This window comes from Lissotriton vulgaris, chromosome 5 (genome assembly GCF_964263255.1).
Source record: "Lissotriton vulgaris chromosome 5, aLisVul1.2, whole genome shotgun sequence".
Lineage (NCBI taxonomy): Eukaryota > Metazoa > Chordata > Amphibia > Caudata > Salamandridae > Lissotriton > Lissotriton vulgaris.
The window spans coordinates 101,733,512-101,752,534 of NC_141693.1; the positions used below are offsets into that span (position 1 = coordinate 101,733,512).

The following is a 19,023-nucleotide window of genomic DNA, read 5'->3' on the forward strand; positions in this document are numbered from 1 at the left end:
TGTATAGACCAAACTGCAGCCAATCAGGCGACAGCACCCACCAGAAGGTTCTCCCCAGAGGCTCTGGCTCTCAGATTTTCTCGCAAGGCGTGATGGTAAACCAATGTAGCCTAAGAGCCTCTGAGGGGAGGTGGGCGGGTTGCATTTGAATCTATGAAAGACACCAATATTGGAGAACCACAGATTACAGGTAAGTAACTATTGTTCTTCTCCAGTATTAGGGGTGTCTTTCATAGATTCACATGCCTGAATCAGGGTAGATAGCAGTACACATCCGTGTCTGGAAGACGATCTTTGTAGCATAAGCTGGTAAATATGAGATGAACATAACCATGAAAAGTATATATATATATAAAAAATATATATATATTGGTTCTGTCGCAGAGAACACGCACCATCCGGTGAGAGCGCCAAAAGTTTCCCCGATTTGAACCGCTACTGCACGTCTCGGCAAAACCGAAGTCAAGGGGAAACAGGCTGCCGCCTGACACCGGAGTCGGGTATGGTTCCCCCGCAGTCCCACAAAAGTTTGGGAAGCAACAAGGGAGTTACACAGACCTGGAAACTTGAAATGTGGATGTTCCAGGACAGACAGTGATGATTTCACCGACCATCGCGCAGAGAGCCAGTAAGCAAACAGCAAAGAGGAATTGCAGGAATCAGCATGCCGAGTTAACCGCTCATTGAGGGGACTGGCAACGTTGGGATTAACTCTTACTGCAATCCACACGGCACTCTGCTGAATTAAGGCAATCTCCTTTGAAAAGCGTCACATGAGTGTCACGAGTCAAACAACACAGATGGGACTTCAGGGACCATGATGCCGAGCAAACCGCCACAATGAGGGTGTCCACTAGAGGGCTGGCATTGTTGTTAAAAACTACACCTGAAACGCATTTCTGACCACTCACGGACTGAGGCAACACCTTTGAAGAAGTTTTATGCAAAAGGAAATGCGTCAGGTGCCTCATACTGCCTAATAAACATGCTGCCTGCATCCTGTGTACCGTGTGCGTCTCCTCATCTCTCCTAACCGGGTGAGAACTTTGATATTGATATATATATATATATATATATATATAATATCACATCACTAAAAGCATGATAAAATGCAAATACTTGAGCATGTGCACAATAAAATATGCATAACAAGCGTCTGACAGCAGTAAGAGGAGGTGGGAAACAGAGGCTCACCTTATTTGAAAAGATTACGCAGAACTGCTTGACCCACTGAAGCATCGGTCTCGCTGGCTGCATCCAAACAGTAGAGTTTGGTGAAAGTATGCCGACTGGCACAGGTCGCAGCTCTGCAGATGTGCTGGAGAGGGACTAGAGCGAAAAGAGCAGTTGAGGAAGACACTGCCCTTGTAGAGTGCGCTCTAGGAGCTGCTTGCAAAGGTCGTCCTGCTTGTGTATGGCAAAAGTCAATAGCTGCAGAGATCTATCCGCAATTGTTTCCTTAGATACTGCTTGGCCTTTACGAATCGTACCATAGGTGATAAATAGTTGATCAAATTTGCGTAACATAGAAGTTCTTTGCAAATAGAACTTTAAACATCTCCTAATGTCCATTGTATGCAATGCCCTTTCTGCAGGGGATTGTGGGTTAGGAAAGAATGTCTTCAAGATGACAGGCTCGTTAAGGTGGAAGTCCGAAGTTACCTTAGGTATGAATTTCGGATTCGTGCGGAGCACCACTGAGTTATTTGTGAACTGTAAGAAAGGATGATGAACTGTGAAAGCCTGGATATCACTGACTCTTCTAGAGGAAGTCAAAGCCAATAAAAGTGACACCTTCCACGTAAGGAATTTCAAATCGGCTTTGTGGATAGGCTCGAAAGGATGGCGCATGAGCTGCGCTAACACTACATTAAGATGCCACGATGGTGGTGGACGGCGTACGGGAGGGAACATTCTGAAAAGACCTTTGAAGAATTGTTGTATAATTCTTGAAGAATAAAGAGAAGTGGTCCCATCTTGTTGGTATCTTGAAATCGCTGCCAGGAAAACCTTTAGGGTTGCATGATACAATCCCGATTTGGCCAGATGTAAGAAAAAAGGTAAGATTTGCTCTGGCTTATCCAAAAGAGGATGAATTCCAGCTGAGCGACACCCGATACAAAAACGTATCCATTTGAGACTGTACGTCTTTATAGTAGCAGGTGCTCTTGCTTTGGCTAGTACTTCCTTGCAATCTGCAGGAATGTTTAGGTGGGCGAACTCAAGGTATTCAGGCGCCAGGCCGCTAACTTCAGAGATGTCGGGTCCGGATGGTAAATCTGACCATCCTGGATGGAGAGCAGGTCCGGAGTTGGACGCAACTGAATTGGTTCGCACTCCGATAGGAGAAGGAGCCCGGTGAGCCAATATTGGCGAGGCCGTCTAGGGGCAATAAGAATCAGCCGACACGGTTATTTCTTCATCTTCCGCAGGACTCTGGGAACTAACGGTATCGGTGGAAAAGCGTAAGCATATATTTGAGACCAGTTGATCGAAAACGCAATCCCCTGAGAGTCTTTGTGGGGATGCCAACTTGCAAAGAACCGGCATTTGCTGTTTTTCTTGGTCGCAAAGAGGTCCAGATCTGGATGACCCCACTGCCGAAAGATCCGATCCACCGTCGTGAGTGGACTCTGTTGTCCTGCTGAGAGTGTCTGCAAGAACGTTCTCTATCCCGGTACATGAACCGCCAGAAGATTGATTCTGTGTCGTATTGCCCATGCCCATAGCTCCTGGGCTTCCTGAGACAAAAGAGCTGATCTTGTCCCTCCCTGTTTGTTGACATAGTGCATACTTGTTGTATTGTCCGTGCAAACCAATACAGGGGCTCCTTGAATGATTGCTTGAAATGATTTGAGGGCAAGGAAGATGGCTCTCAGCTCCAACAGATTGATATGCCAACGTTTCAGCTGAGGGCTCCATTTGCCGCTGATTGTCAGTCCCTGAAGATGAGCTCCCCAGCCTTCGAGGGATGCGTCCGTGGTGATCGTAAAGTTTGGTGCGTCCTGAAGGAACGCGCAGCCCTGTTGCATATTCCTTCTTTGAATCCACCAGAGAAGGGAACCCCGCATGCGAGGGGTGATCTGGATGAGGTCCTCGAATGAACCCGAGACCTGCAGCCATGGTAAGCTGAGTTCTTCTTGAAGAGGCCTCATTCTGAGACGGCAATTCAGTATCAACGGAATGCAAGACGATACCATCCCCAGAAAGGATTTGAACCGTCGGACTGAAACTGACTTTTTTGAAAGTAGATTCCGAGGCATGTCCTGTATTCTGACTTGTCTTTCGTCCGACACGAAGGCTTGAAGCAGCTGGGTGTCTAGGGTCACTCCCAAGAAAGCTCGTCTTCGGGATGGTACCAACTGGGACTTGCTGACGTTGATGAAAAAAGGCCCAGAGATTGAATGAGGGCTAGACACTGCTGTAAATGGTTGTCTGTGTCTGCGTAAGAACTGGCCTTGATAAGGCAGTCGTCCAAATATGGAAATATTTGTATTCCCTCCAGCCGGAGGTGTGCTGCTACCGGAGCCAGGACCTTTGTAAAGACCCTGGGTGCCGAGCACAGTCCAAAGGGAAGGACCTTGAATTGATAATCCCTGCCAGCCACTCTGAATCGCAGGAACTTTCTGTGTCGAGGTAAGATGGGGATGTGGAAATAAGCATCTTGGAGATCCAAGGTGGCCATGTAGTCTACAGCCGATAGGAGATGCAGTATTTCCTGTACCGATAACATTCTGAACGTTAGCTTCTTCAGATATTTGTTTAGAGCACGGAGATCCAGAATTGGACGCCATTCTCCGGACTTCTTCTTTATTAGAAAAAATCTGGAGTAGAATCCTGTTCCCCTCAGAGTTTGAGGAACCTTCTCGATTGCTCCTTTCTTCAACATCAAATTGATTTGGGAAAACAGCTCCATTAGAAGAGCTGGAGGTGGTCCCTTTGGGGGAACGTTTGGAGGAAACTGTTCAAATTCGAGGGCATGGCCCTTGGCCACAATGTCCAGGACCCACCTGTCTGATGTTATCGATGACCATTTTGAGTAGAATTTTGATATTTGTCCTCCAATTTTCGCATGAGATTGGGACAGAAGCGGTGGCAGGTGATAAGGCTCATTGTCGTTTATCCTTTCCGCGGTAGGCCGATCTCTTGTTCTGGGAATAACTATTGTTTCGTTGACCGAAGGACTGATAACGCTGTGTTTGGTAGCGTTGATTCCCCCGCCTGTAAGAGGTCTGTTGCGTATAACTGCCTCTGTTAGAGAACGATCCACGTCCTCTTGCTCCTCGAAAGGGAGGCCTACGAAATTGCAGGGTGCCCAAAGATTTAGCAGTTTCTGTATCCTTTTTGATTGTCTGCAGGGCTTCTTCCACTCGCGGACCAAACAGAAACTCTCCGTCATAAGGCATATCCAATACCTTTGTTTGCACTTCTTGACGGAACAAAGTGGAGCGCAGCCAACCTTGCCTACGCAGGACAGCAGCACCTGCCAATTGCCTGAGACCAGTTGAGGCCACATCAACAGCAGAATCAATCATCTCAGCCGAGATCCTTTCACCTTCCTGCAGGATTTTTTGCGCTTCAGACTTAGAAGGTTCTGGAAGTAGGTCTATGTATGGCGAGATATCCGACCACATTTGCCGGTCATATCTGCCCAGGATGGCCAATGAGTTAGCAGCTCGGACCGCGGTAGCTGCCGTTGTTGAAATACGCTTGCCAATGGCATCCAGGCGCCTACCGTCTCTATCAGGTGGAGCTGCGATTGGAGATGAAGGGTTCCTAGATCTCTTTTGTGCAGCTTTAACGATTACTGAATCCAGTTTTGGTTGTCCTATAAGGCAAGCAGGGGACTTCTCAGGAGCCTTATACTTCGTATCAATCCTTGGCAGGACCGGAGGAATGGAAGCCGGGTTAGTCATGACTTTAATCCCCTCCTTCCAGATGAAATCTAAATAGGTATAGACTTCGCTTGCTTCCTTGGCTGGTCTTTAAAATCATATAGGAAGCATTCCTGTTCTGTATGCTCCATAAGAATGTGGAAGCGTTTCGTGGCCCGCTCCATTAAAAGGTGGAATCAACCCACGTCCACTGGAGGTGAATCTGAAGTAGCCGGTGGTGAAGGATAAGGAGTTTGAATCTGGTAATCATCCCACTCCGACATCAAGGACCTGTCATCGACTTCTCCTTCTTCTCTTTCTTCTTCGTCCGAAGAAGGTTGTTCGTCTGGCTGATTGGATGATGCAGGTGGAGGAGATCTTAAAGGTCTGAGGTCAGGCATAGGCGTCTCTACCACAGGTGTAGGAGGTACAGAGCCTGTTGACTCCGATGGCGGAAAACGCCTGTAATAGTCATCTAGCATGCATTGAAGGTTGGTGAGAAATGCTATTGGCACCTGAGCTGAAGGGACATTTGCCCCAGTTGATGTCATTTGCTCAGTTGAATGCTGATCTTCTTGATCGTCCTCTTGAAATTTTATGTTAAATTCGGAAGGACTTGTCGCCGTTCCAAATGTTTCCTCAATTACAGAATCCTCCTCACTGTCCTCAGAATCCAGTAGCTGTGAAATATGCAGAGGAGATAAAGGTTCCAAGGTTGAACCACGTCTCTGATGTAAAGACGGTTTTGCAGTTGACAGAAAAGCCGTAGACGGCGACCACACTTGCAAAGTGGTACAAGAAAATAGCTGTGGCGTCAACGGGGGTTCCACCAAAGGACTCGTTGATCTGGGTTTGGCGGTAGACAACGATGAGGTCATCGTCGACGGTACAGTTATCGTAGTCGACAATAATGGCTCAGTCGATGGTGGTGTCTTCGTCGACGATGGTGTCTTCGTCGACGATGGTGTCTTCGTCGACGATGGTGTCTTCGTCGACGGTGTGGTAGTCGTCGACGATCCCGTCGACGGTGGCTTCTTTGTCGACGGAAGAACAAGCGTCAACGGTGTCGTCGATGGGATCTTCTTTAGTTTAACCGTCGACGAGGCGCCGACAATGGCAGAAGATGAAGACTCTGCCGTCGACGAGATAGGTCTAACAGTAACATAGACCATCGTCGGCGATGACATAATCATCTCAGGCTTAGGAGAGGAAAAAGTTACCGTAGAGTCGATAGAGATCTTCGCCAACGAAGGAGTCGTCGACGACAGGGTCTGTTTCTGAGGTAAAGTCTTCTCAGAAGATGTTTGAGGTAACTTCTTTGTGGATTTTCTCGGGGCGTAGATGAACCACTTTTCTCCTTAACTGGGGGAGTAGTCTTAGATGTGGAAGGCCTCTCAGACCCCTTAACAGGTTGTTGCTTCCTCGCAACCTTAGCCCCAGGAGAAGTTAAAACCTCATCAGCAGCTCTCTTCCTAGAGGCTGAAGTAGACCCAGAGGCAATACTGCCTACCTCAGAAGCAGGATAATCCGAATCCTTGAGCTTTTGTAGCCACAAAAGCAGGCGGCCCTCTCTGTCCCTGAGGGTCTTCTGAGGGAAGGTCCTACAAATCTTGCAGTCCTTCACTTGATGTTCAGGATACAGGCAGTAAATGCACTTCTTGTGGGGATCTTCTTTAAAAAGCCAGAGCTTACTACAAGACTCACAAGGCCTGAATATAGATTTCTTGGTAGACATCTTCAAAACAATAGATTCCAGAAGGAAAATAGAGAAGTACCGAGCAGAGCTCAGGGAGACTCCTTTCACACTACGTGCTGTAGAAAATCTGAGAGCCTGAGCCTCTGGGGAGAACCTTCTGGTGGGTGCTGTTGCATGATTGGCTGCAGTTTGGTCTATACAAAATGACTAGGATAGTCATGAGTGTGGAAGTTTTTTCTCCTGTAGCTTGGGCTACTTTACTTCCTGGTTGGGAATTACTGGTTTTTACTATGATATTATGGCATATTATTGCTATTTATGTACTGAGGGACTCCCACTCCGACGACGGGGAATGATTCGGGCATGTGAATCTATGAAAGACACCCCTAATACTGGAGAAGTATAGTACTTCCCTGCTGATGCAACGTAAGAGGCTAATATAACATGTACTCGCGACACACTGGAGAGAAACTTGTTATCACTGGTGTGAAATGTTCTCCAGTCTCAAGTGCCATGGAGAGGTGTGTGGGATAAAGTCAGACCTTCATATTACTGTGAAGCATGGAGACACTCCCAGGTTAACCCCTTCAGTGCTGATGACAAGGTCAACTCGTCATGGGTTTTACCTGCCCTGTGCTTATGACGAGTTGACCTAGTTATGAACAATGGGGATCATGTATGCTCAGCACAGAACGGGAAAACCCCCTAGCAGCCAAGGTGTTAAAATGCACTGTACAAAAAGCAGAGGTAAATACATTTATCATAAGCAATGGGTTCGCTGGGGATGATTTACTGTTGAGGAGATCATTTAGCTCACCTTTATCAACCTGCAACAAATTCATACCTAAAAGTGACTGAGCTGGTTCTAGGAGCTATACTGGATAACATCAACAATTTTGAAGAAAGAAGAAAGCATCTCTTTGGATCGAACTTTCATATTTAAAAACATTCTGAATTTATATTATGATATCTGATGCTACAAGTTCATAAATGATCTTTGATCATGGGCCCACGTTCTCACAAAGGGTCTATGCACAGTGTCTTGGAGTCGACAAGAGTAGAACAAATGGGTAAGAACTTCCCTATCACCCAGGATTCACTCCACCATTTCACATCAGCTGCTAATCAGTCTGCACTTTTAAAAACAGCAAGCAGGTGCTTTGGGGTTTGCCTAAGAGTTCAGGCATGCCATGTACAAAATTAAAACCGACATTCATGTTAGTTACAAGCTAACACTTTACAATATTCAGAGCAGTTCAACTCCTCAGAGAGCCTCAAAGTGAGGTGGGTAGAGATCTACAACTGAAATGCTTCAGAGAGTCTGCATAAATTATTGCTGACATTATAACAAGGACCCTGCCTGCCCTTTAGAAAGGAGATCTAATGACGATTTTCTGCTGGTTATTTTAAAAGCCCTTAAGACAATTTCAGAAAATGGAGGACCCTGTGCAAATAATCCTGAAGTTTGAAAACGTGAAGCCGCGATAAGGTCTCATTGTTGGCATCTCCCAATTTTTAAGGGACTTCCTGCTCTGTTGGGTGCTCCTTTCCATTATGGAACAAATGACCCACTAATCAAGGCTGCCACTCACTTGGTGTCGTCTGTACACCTTGTTTCAAGTACTTTGATTTTTTTGGTACTAATCATTAATATTAGATGTCAGTCCAATTGGTTCCAAGGAAGCAATCCATGAGGATAGCTGACACAACACATTTGGTTTACATATGGAAGCCCAGGTCTGAAACATGGTGTCCCCTTATGGCATGGGGCGAGATGGCAAACCTGCTTCCAAATTTGAGAAGTGGCCACAAAATGGTGAATTTCTGAGGGGGCAAGGAGGGCTGCACTACTTTCAGATTATACCAATCACTGTCCTCCACTGGGTAGGACTAACCACTTCTGAATCAGCCTTGGGAGCCCTTGCACCGAGCAGGATAATGTAACCAGGCTGAACAGCCTTGGCCTACCCAGAGAAACCTCGCAGCCACATTTTGAAATAGTGGAGGCTAGAAGCCCCATCAGACTGGAGAGTTGAAACTCTGTCCCGGTGTTTGCCCATAGGTGAGCACTGCAGGGGCCTTTACTGTACACCAGGGTTCGAGTTGGGGGTACACGCAGGTACACAGCGTCCACCCACTATTTTTATAGGGTGGACGCGCCCCCCCTGCCAAGAAGTTAGGCCCCACAGAAATGTGATGAACTTGTCCCAGCATAAGGCACCGGGACACATTCAGCAGCGCCTGTACGTTGTCTGCTTTCCATTCCCAGCAGCAACATGCAGGCAGCGAGGGAGCCTTTTTTCACCTCCAGCTGGGCCGAAGTTGAGGGACCATCCAGCCTCCTTTTGTTTGTATATTCTGACTGGGGCAGTCTGGAACCTTACATTTAAACGTAAATGCCACAGAGGGAAACAAAGGCACACAGCTTGTCTTCTCTTCACAGGCACTTAAGAGAGGCATGCTTTTGCCTTTGTTCTGTCCCTCTATATAAATGCAGACACTGTAAGACTGACAGATGGGTTAGTCTGTCCCAGTATTTACACAAATAATTTAAATAGCACTATTTTATTTCTTTTATAGTGCTACATTGTGACATCATTTGCATATTTTTCACTTGGTCAGTCCCCCCACTTCTTTTTATAAGACTTGTGCCCTGCTGTACACCAATCATAGAAGACACCATTTTCACAATGTATGGAGCGAGCACAGTGGCACAGCTGCCAAGTGCAGTTAGACTGCAGACTTTGTGGCACAAGCACTAAGGTAAAGCGGCACACGTACAATGGGAATCACAATCTCCCTGCATTACCGTGGCGTTAAAGAGACACTCTCAAATTGGAGTAATGGCGAGACCTCGGGTTGCCTTGCTTAGAGAATATATTGTATGTGTGCTCTTCGATATGAAGAGAAAATATGGACACATTATGAAACATCTTACCTTTCTCAAGTTTTCAGCATCCATTGCCACTATTTCCAGCTGGTTTCGATCCTCCTCTACGTCGATCAACCTCTGCAGCAGGGCCTCCTTTTCCACTTTCAGATCTCTACATTCGTCATTCGCCTGCTTAGCCTGTCCTTTGACGCTCTCGAGGTACTCCTGTAATCCCATGATGATCCCTTCCAAGTCCCTCTTCAGTGCTTCATTAGCTGCTATCTGACCTGAGTAAAACAAAAAGTACAAAGTGGATAAAGATACACAGAATGTGCAGAATGCCACCTGGAAACTAGTCTCCCCATCAATCGGCACTTCATACCTTCAACCTGAGAACTGCAGTCCAAAAGAGTTACAATGCTTTCAGTCTCTGCACATTCAGGGACATCATACAATGTTTATAGAAGCAAGCACTTCAATTTACTCTGTTATTAATACATAATATAAACTAAAAAGCAACACGCTTTTGGAAAGGTTAATTCTCAGATATCTCAAACTCTTTTGAAGCACAGTTGCCAAGAGTCAAGTGGTGATTTATATAATGTATGCTGAAATTTTCTTCTGGAGCTTTAAGTAGGAATTATTACCGATGCCAATGGTACTTGTTTTATCACCAGTGGAAGGCTAATAGGCAGAAATGGCCCTGCTGGATATTTAAATCCATGACCAGCAAGTTATGAAGTGATCTCTGCAATAATGTCTCAAACAACTACTCTATTTTAAACTGGATGTAAATCAGCCACTCTTGCACCTTTAATTAAAGTTGTTGCAAAATCTGTGTTTTAAACATGCATACATTAATTGATAAAAAAAACTGTTCAGCGCCTGCACTAATCAATGGTACTACGCCTTAAGGTGCTAAATATTTATCCATGTGTCACCGTTCAGCTGTTTAGTTCGAACTTGCATGAGCAAGTGCAGGCGCTCTCGCGACTTATTGTTTCAATAAAGGGCTTCGAGCCTGGCCATTGATTACCATTGATTTGCTTCAGTTTCACTCTTTTTAAAGTCCCCTAAATGGCCAGCACAGGCCAGGCGTCACTTCCTGTTTCTTGTCCAGCGCATGGACCAGGTACAGCTTGATTGCTCTTAGTTAGCGTCCGTCCACCCCATCTGCTGTGTTTGAAGTACGTTTTTAGGTCTCGGCTAGCGTAGGCTGCGCATGCGCAGGTCTCGCTTGCGAGATCTTATGTTTTTGGGTAGATTTCACTAGCGGGCTTTACGCCCGCCCCTCTTTTCCATTGGCCGGCGTCACCGTTTGGGCTAAACGGTGGCCAGCCATTAGAAAAGAGCTTCCAGTGACGTATTCTTTTCTCTCTTTGAGCCGTCCTACTTGGACTGGCTCACTTGACTTACTCCCGTCGCAAAAGGAATCTTATCTTTATGGGCCCATGTGTTTCAAACACATGGCCCCATAAAGATAAGCTACGCGTTTGCCGAACGTTGCTTTCTTGAGTTAAACACGCCCTTCTTCCCTTACGGAAGCCATGCCACATCCCTGCACAGCTGCACCGTGAGACAGGCTGTCTTTGCGCTCCACCATTCACGGTACAGCGCACAGACGTGGATTTCCACCGGTAGGCTCCGGGTTGTTTCCCAGTCTCAACTTGTCATGCTGCCGAGTGCATCGATAGCTAAGTCTCCGAACCCGGGTTCGCTAACCGTGTTAAATCTTGATCAGCACTCTCCAAACTGCCATCCTGTGACCTACTACACAGAGTCAGAACTCCTGCCTGAGCTCTGGGTGCCTCTCAGGTTTCCCGTTTTTGGCTCTTGTGCTCACTCGATTGCTCTGACCTGACTAATGGCGCCTCTCCCCCCCGCCATGTCCCTGCTCTCTCAGTGAGTGAAAGTGGCTGCCACCACCGGCCCAGTGCCTGCAGCCTCAGCAGCGCCGCCATCTTGGCGTCCCAGGAGCCGAGAGGCGGTAGCAGCAGAGAGACGCGCGGGCCCAGCTCACAGAGAGGGACAGGGCAGGAGCCAAGCGGAGTCGGGAGACGCCGTGCCCCTAACCCTAACGTGGACTGAGGTGAGCCTAGACCTGCGCAGTTACCCTCCCTCACCACAGCTATGTAGGGTTCCAATGGGGTGGGGTGTTGCTGAAGTACTAGTCCAGTACTAGTCTGCAGACTCAGGGGAGAGCCGCTCTAGCCACCCTCACTACCATTGCCTCACTTCGCCCCGTGGGGCCCGTGGGGCTCACGTTCAGTGGGCTAAGCCTTGCGCACCAAGATCGCCAAGTTGTAGGGGCTCTCGCGCTGGTCAGAATACCGTGGCCCACCGCCGGGTGACCAGTGTGATCAGCCTTGGACCCTGCTGCCGCAGCCCACAGGGATCATACGCTGCCAACCGGGTCCTTCGGCGAAGCTCAGTACCTCTTCTTGTGTGGCAGTGGGGCTCCCGATGGAATACAGCGCCTGCTGCCAGGCGGTCCGATCCCGATACGGGTCTGCCGTACGCCCGCTCCTCAGAGCTGCGGAGCCCTCTCCCAAATCGGACCGGCCACACCGCTGCTCCGGCTCACCTTCGTGGAATGCAGGCGTCCTTCCCCATATCTTTGGCCTCGCCTCGGTCACCGGATGGCCCGGATCCGTGCCGTGTTGCAGATAGCCACAGCTCGCGATACGGCACAGTAGATTTTCAGCAAGTCTTCCCTCCAGGGGATTATCGGTGCTTCCTAACCATGCCCTCACAAAGTACTTTTATAACTTTTAAAACAGTATATACTTATGGAATGAGTAAGAGTGTTCTTAGAAAACAATTGGTGGGATATAGAGCAAACTTGCAGAATCACAGCATAACTTCAACCTTTACAACAGGAATCAAAAGATCAGAAGGCATGTGCAAAAAAATATTCATTCTTCTAATTTAGCACTTCATCTGCCTTAAATAAATATACTCTAATTCATACAATTTTAAGTTGTCAAGATATAAGCCTCTCTGAAACCGATTTCAAGTTTATGTAAGGCATAGCAGTAGCCATTTTGTGTTTGAGCTACGTTGTGGTTTTTGTGCTCCAAAAGCCCATCAGCTCCTTCACCAACTTGCTAGCCTCTTAACACCCTTTACTCTCCAGTATGTCAGGGAGTGAACCCTCTTATACATTCCTTCACTCACCCACCTGTTACTTGCCTTCACCTATCCATCCTTTAAGTCCACTCCTCCATTTCTTCACTCACCCCTCCATTCTTTCAATCAGTGGGCAATTCTTCACTTACTCCTCCATACCTCAAGGTCACCCTTCCATTCATTTGCTCTAGCTTGATTTTACTTGATTACACATCCACTACTTCATCACATATTCATTACTTCGTCACACATCCACTCCTTCATCACCTATCCATAACTTTATCACACATCCACTCCTTCATCACACATCCCATCCACTCCTTCATCACACATCAAATCCCCTCCTTCATCACACATCAAATCCCCTCCTTCATCACACATCCACTTCTTCGTCTCACATCCACTTCTTCATCTCACATCCACTCCTTCATCACACATCCACTTCTTCGTCTCACATCCACACCTTCATCACACATCCACACCTTCATCACACATCCACTTCTTTGTCACACATCCAACTCCTTCATCGCCTATCCATTACTTCATCACACATCCACTACTCTCTATCTACTACTCTCTACTACTCTTTATTACTCTCTACTACTCACTCTCTACTACTCACTAGTACTCTCTACTACTCACTCCCTACTACTCACGCTCTACTCTCTAGTACTCTCTCTCTACTACTCTCTCTCCACTACTCGCTCTACTACTCAATCTCTACTACTCACTCTCTACTACACTCTACTACTCTCTAGTACTCTACCACTCACTCTCTACTACTCTCTACTACTCACTCTCTACTACCCACTCTCCACTCCTCTACTACTCACTCTCTACTATTCACTCTCTACTACTCACTACTACTCTCTACTACTCATTACTACTCACTCTTTAATACTCACTCTACTCTCTAGTACTCTCTCTACTACTCTCTCTCTCTACTACTCGCTCTACTACTCAATCTCTACTACTCACTCTATTACTCTACTACTCACTCTCTACTACACTCTACTACTCTCTAGCACTCTACTGCTCACTCTCTACTACTCACTCTCTACTACTCTCTACTACTCACTCTCTACTACCCACTCTCCACCCTCTACTACACTCTCTACTATTCACTCTCTACTACTCACTACTACTCACTACTACTCTCTACTACTCACTCTCTAATACTCTCTACTACTCACTCTCCTACTACTCACTCTACTACTCACTCAACTACTCTCTCTACTACTCACTCTCTACTACTCTCTACTCACTCTCTACTACTAACTCTCTACTTCTCACTCTCCACTCTCTCCACCTCTCTCTCTACTACTCTCTATCTCTACCTCTCTACGCGCACACATATGCACATACATATGTATTTATATGCATATATATGCATATGCATTTATATATATGTATGTGTATATACATATATAAACATATATATATATATCTGCATATCTATATAAATACAAATATGAATGCATGCATACATATGCATGTTATGTACATGAAAGTTTGAAAAACACTTATAAAAGCAAAGCTAAAAAGCCACCTAATTACAAACAGAATTGGTTTAACTTAAACGAGGGCGAGACCTATTGCATTTTCAATGCTTGTTTACCATCCAGCCTGCGACAGCACACATTTCCTTCCACTTGTTTTCACTTTGGTGCTTCTTTGAACTCCCAAAAACACTTTATTTTTTGCAGTTGCTTATAGCGCGAATTCGACTCGAAATTATTGGAGCGTTTTACATGATCACCAGTTAAACTATTTGGTTAGATTACACAAGACATTAATGTCTGGATTTTTAGCTAAGGAGAGTTGAAGTGATTCGCCCAGCATCCCGAGGTGTTGAGATGATGGCGAGACTCAAACAGGTTTCCTCAGATCCAAATCGGCATCTGGCCATAATGCCACATCCTTTCTCCTACTCTATGTTGCTGCTTTTCGAATCCCCGAACCACCCGCCCACCCACCATTTATACATGTTGCAGACCCCTGTTCCCCTCCCACCACTCCACACTGGTTTCTCTGAGCAGTTCCTTCTTGAGAGACCTTGACTTCCTGCATGCGCCCGGGCGGGGATCTTCAGAAAAGGAGGAGGCTGGAGTATCTTTCCATGTCATCGAATAGCTCTGCTTCGCGCCGCGGCTTGGAAGGTCTAATGGCCCTAGATTTCTAGGAGTGATTACTACATCATTTGAATTGCAGCCTGTCTGATCTTTACATGAAAAATGGCAGCAGTGGAAATACCTCTAGCAGTAGCAAAGCCGAGTACAACATTTGACATCAGAGTAAAGTGCACCTGGAAAGGACTATGAGAATTCCAATCGCAAATTCTGTCCACCATCATCACATGTCGGTCTTTCCTATCTTTTTATGTTAATAAATGTCATGTCAATTGTGCATGCGTACATCTGAGATGGATTACGTTTCATAACTTGAGGCCTGAAAAATATTTCTGTTTAGTGTCCGATATGTCCTTGTCTAATGTGCACCTGACACCCAGAAACAAAGACGATGCTTTTAATGGGCGAGTTCTTGTTGGTGTACACAACGCATGAAGGCCTTTTGTACATAAACAACATGCTTTCTGACTTTGATGTGCCGTATGCTTGTTTTCTCAGGACTATTTCATCTTGTCAGAGACCTTCTTCCCTGTGATGTATTAGTCTACTGTTGGCTATAAAGGCGCTATATTAACAAAGCATGGGGCTGTCTTCCTTGCAATCATATTAAGCAAAATCCTCAATCTCGAATCTTTTATCTTCAACACGACTGGAGATACTCTCGCCGCGAAAGGGTGAAAACACCTTGCAAAAACTCAGAGCTCTCTACTCTGCAGCCCATGTTGGTGTAATCTCACTTGACTGGTGCCACGCGGAGATTGTGGTATTCCCTACACCTGGCCTGCCGGTGGACCAGCATTCCTCTCTGTTAAACTTGGAGGAAAAGATCTGGCTACGGCACCTGCAAACCAGCTGGCACGCTTGATCCCCATCTGATCCACCTAGACCAGGAAAGGTTTATACCCCGTTGCGCCACTCGCCACAACAGCTGATGCCTCTACAATGCGTTGGCACTCACTGACAGGCTGAGGAGCCTAGCTGTTGTCCTCTTGGCTTACTCTAATAAGGCCTTTGATTCCATCAGCTAGGACCACCACTTTGTCTTACATTAACGCCTTAACTTTGGCCCTCGATTTCTCTCTTACCTAAAATTGTTTACACTGATTTCACGGCATCGGTCCGTGTGGCAGGTGCCCTATCCGCTTTGCTTCCTGTTCAGCGGGGAACGCGGCAGGGGTCTCCCCCTGTCTCCCCTGCTGTTCGCTCTCACTATGGAGCCTCGAGCGGTGTGAGTGAGTATGGCTGCCCAGGTGCGAAGATTTGAATTGGGAGACTAGAGGGGCTGTTGGATACAAAAGTGCTAAAAGCGGATGAGGTCCTTTTCTTTCTCTCCGCCTCGGAAGAATACGGGCCCAGTCTGCTGCAGACATCAGGTCTGTACACAGTGTTCCCAGTAGTGGAGGATCCTCAGGTTCTCGACTGGATTTCTGGCCTGCGGGTGGCGGTAGATGGGTTTAATCATCTCGTTGTACTCATATCTCCTGATGAGACCATAGCATGGTCACATAATCTGGAGCTGGTTCTGGCTTGTCTGGAGGAGGATGTTGAGATATCGTCCGTCCTGCCGTTGTCACTGACAGGCCACTCAGCCATCTTCAAGATTGCGTCTCTGCCTCGGTTTCTATATCAACTAAAAGAATTTCTCCTATGAAATTCCGCAACAATGTTTCAGTCGATTGCACCACCATTCTCACTGCCTTCCTATGGGATGGGGGGACCCCAGATAATGCACTGAGTAAATGTATCCAGCCCACCTTCAGTGGGGGAATCGCAACGGCGGATATTGAGTCTTACTGTCGTGTATTGCATCTTTAAACTATCAGTGACTGGTAGTATGTTATTCAGGGCGCCCTCAGCTATGCATCTGAGAGGTGGGTGATAGGAGACACGCATATCCTTTCTTACTTGTAAGGTTGTGGCGATAAAAAGAGGCTTGCCCCTGGTGAAGAGGGTGGTCTATAATTTGTGGCACTCCTCCCTCCAACAGATGCGATGGTGGAACCAACTGACAGAATGGACGCCTCTAAGGAGAGGTAGCCAACTTTCGCAGCTAACCACAATGGAGGGTTTCCGTACGTGGGACCTCATTGGGATTTCTACACTGGGGATGTAATGCACAAAACAGTCTTAAAGTCATTCAAAATTCTACAAACAGAATATCAACTTTATCATAGCCAGTGCGATAGCGAACGCTACCATGCTCTATATAGCAGATCTGGCAGCCCAACCCAACCCAAATTCAATCCATTAGAGGGCAAACTGCTGATGGGTGACCAAAAGATTGCATAGCTATACCAAAGACTTCTACCCTATCAACCTAATGTGTTTTGGGCCCTTAGGACTGCGTGGGAGACAGATATTGGGGTTCTCGAAAACGAGGACTGGACAGAGGCAATGGGGGTGCTGCGTATGGCTGTGATAGCAGCCCCACTCCAGCTAATTCAACTTAAGTATCTTCACAGAATATACTTCACTCAACATAGACTCTGGCGCACGGGTGTGATAGCATCCCCGGCCTGTCTTTGGTGTGATAAAGAGGAGGGCACATTTATTACCACTGTGTGGGGCTGCTCAGCTCTTTTATTCACACGGTGTGGGGCTGCTCAACTCTACAGAAATACTGGCGTGGAGTGACAGCCTGTCTAGGCAGATTTCTCACCTGGTCGATCCCCATGAATCCAAAACTCACCCTGCTACATCTCACCAACAATTTAGGTGGTAATAGACATCGATTGTCTCTCTTATACCTAGGCCTGACATTAGAAAAGAGGGACATAGCAGGGGAGTAAAAATGCCACTGACCCTCTGTCTTTAGCAGTGTAAAAGAATGGTAAGGACCATTGTATGGGGTTAGAAGTGGCAGTATATAAAGCAAGAGGTTGCCCCCAGAAGCACCCCAAGGTATGGCAGGTATGAGCGGATTACCAGGGTCTCAAACTGGAACCTGTTCGACCAATGTGTTCATTGATGGATGATGAAATCAAGGCGTTTATGGGTTGAAGGCGGCCGGGGTGATTGTGGTAGATTGACTACTATCTGTAGATTTTCATTCTGTTCTATTAAAGGCTGTCGGGTTGGAGGGGTATGTATGTGCAGACATTTGTATTTTTCTTTGTTATTTTCTTCGTCATTATTTGGATCATTGTTGGCCTTATGGGCTATGTTTCCTACTTGAATACCAAAATCAATAAAATATGTTTCAAAAAACCAAAAAGAACTCCTAGCCCCAAGCGATGCTTGCGCATGAACTATAACTGAGTCAAAACATGACTTTGCCTCTCACAATGTAACTGCTGCAGCACAGGTTACATTCTTCATAAGATAGACAGATGGACACATTTGATGACTGTAATTAACTCTAAGTCTTGTATTATGGATCTAACCAGGAACCTGCACCACAGAATTAAGAATGGGTCCATGATACACGCACAAGACAGCACTGGACTAATGACCCTGCTAATTACTTTTTAGGTCTCAACTCCTGTTCCCGTTTCTTCTCTCCCCAGCACTCCTGTCCCTGTCTCTTCTCCCACCAACACTCCCGTCCCTATTTTATCTCCCATTTCCAACCCCAATCTATTTTTTTACAGAGATAAGGAAAACAAGCATTTGCAATGCAATAGGTCTCGCATTTGCGAGACTTTGAGCTACTGGCATTGTAAATGACAAACCTTTTATCTATGTGTTGGTTTTAAAAACAGATAAATAAAAGGCATAGTCATTTAGAATGCCAATAGCTTAAAATTTCGCGAGACCTATTGTATTGCAAATGCTTGTTACACTCGGGATGAAAACAAAAAAACCTCAACTCTGCAATAATACAACTCATCACTGCCTTTGATATAACTTCAAAGAGACTCATTTTTCAGTTTTATATAGCGCAAACTTAGAGCACTTTACATGAACACCAGTTACATTACACAAGGCGGGGTATATTCATTTTTGAATCACATGACGTTGAGCTGTGAGGCTCGAACCGGTCTTCTCAGCTCGAAGGTCGACTCCTCTAATCTTACCACAACCTCGCCCACAAGAGCCAGTCGCATTTTCAATATTTTATACAGCAAAGTCATAGTTGCTGCTTATTTATCTTACGCCACTTCCGACCATTGACAAAGCCAATAGTACTGGCATGTTGTAGGAATGATGTTACATGTGTGAAATATCTAGATCAATGGACAGATGGAGTAAAATACCGGTGAGGCGGCATACTATGCTAAGCACAGATTTTTAGCTTTGTTTTAAGCCACACCCTTAATTACAGTGGCCACTGCCCTATGAGAGACACCCCCCAGTTTAGTCTCTCATTAGCTCTTCCCCCAC

General features: G+C 46.3%; 1 protein-coding gene across 1 annotated transcript in view; it reads right to left on the reverse strand.

Annotated features, from left to right (window-relative positions):
- The window catches only part of CNTRL (centriolin), an 857,679-nt gene that overhangs the window by 583,829 nt on the left and 254,827 nt on the right, over positions 1–19,023 (reverse strand). The window contains exon 13 of the mRNA XM_086920986.1: positions 9,509–9,729. Coding sequence (XP_086777112.1) covers positions 9,509–9,729 — 221 coding nt within the window. The remainder of the gene's footprint in view (positions 1–9,508; positions 9,730–19,023) is intronic.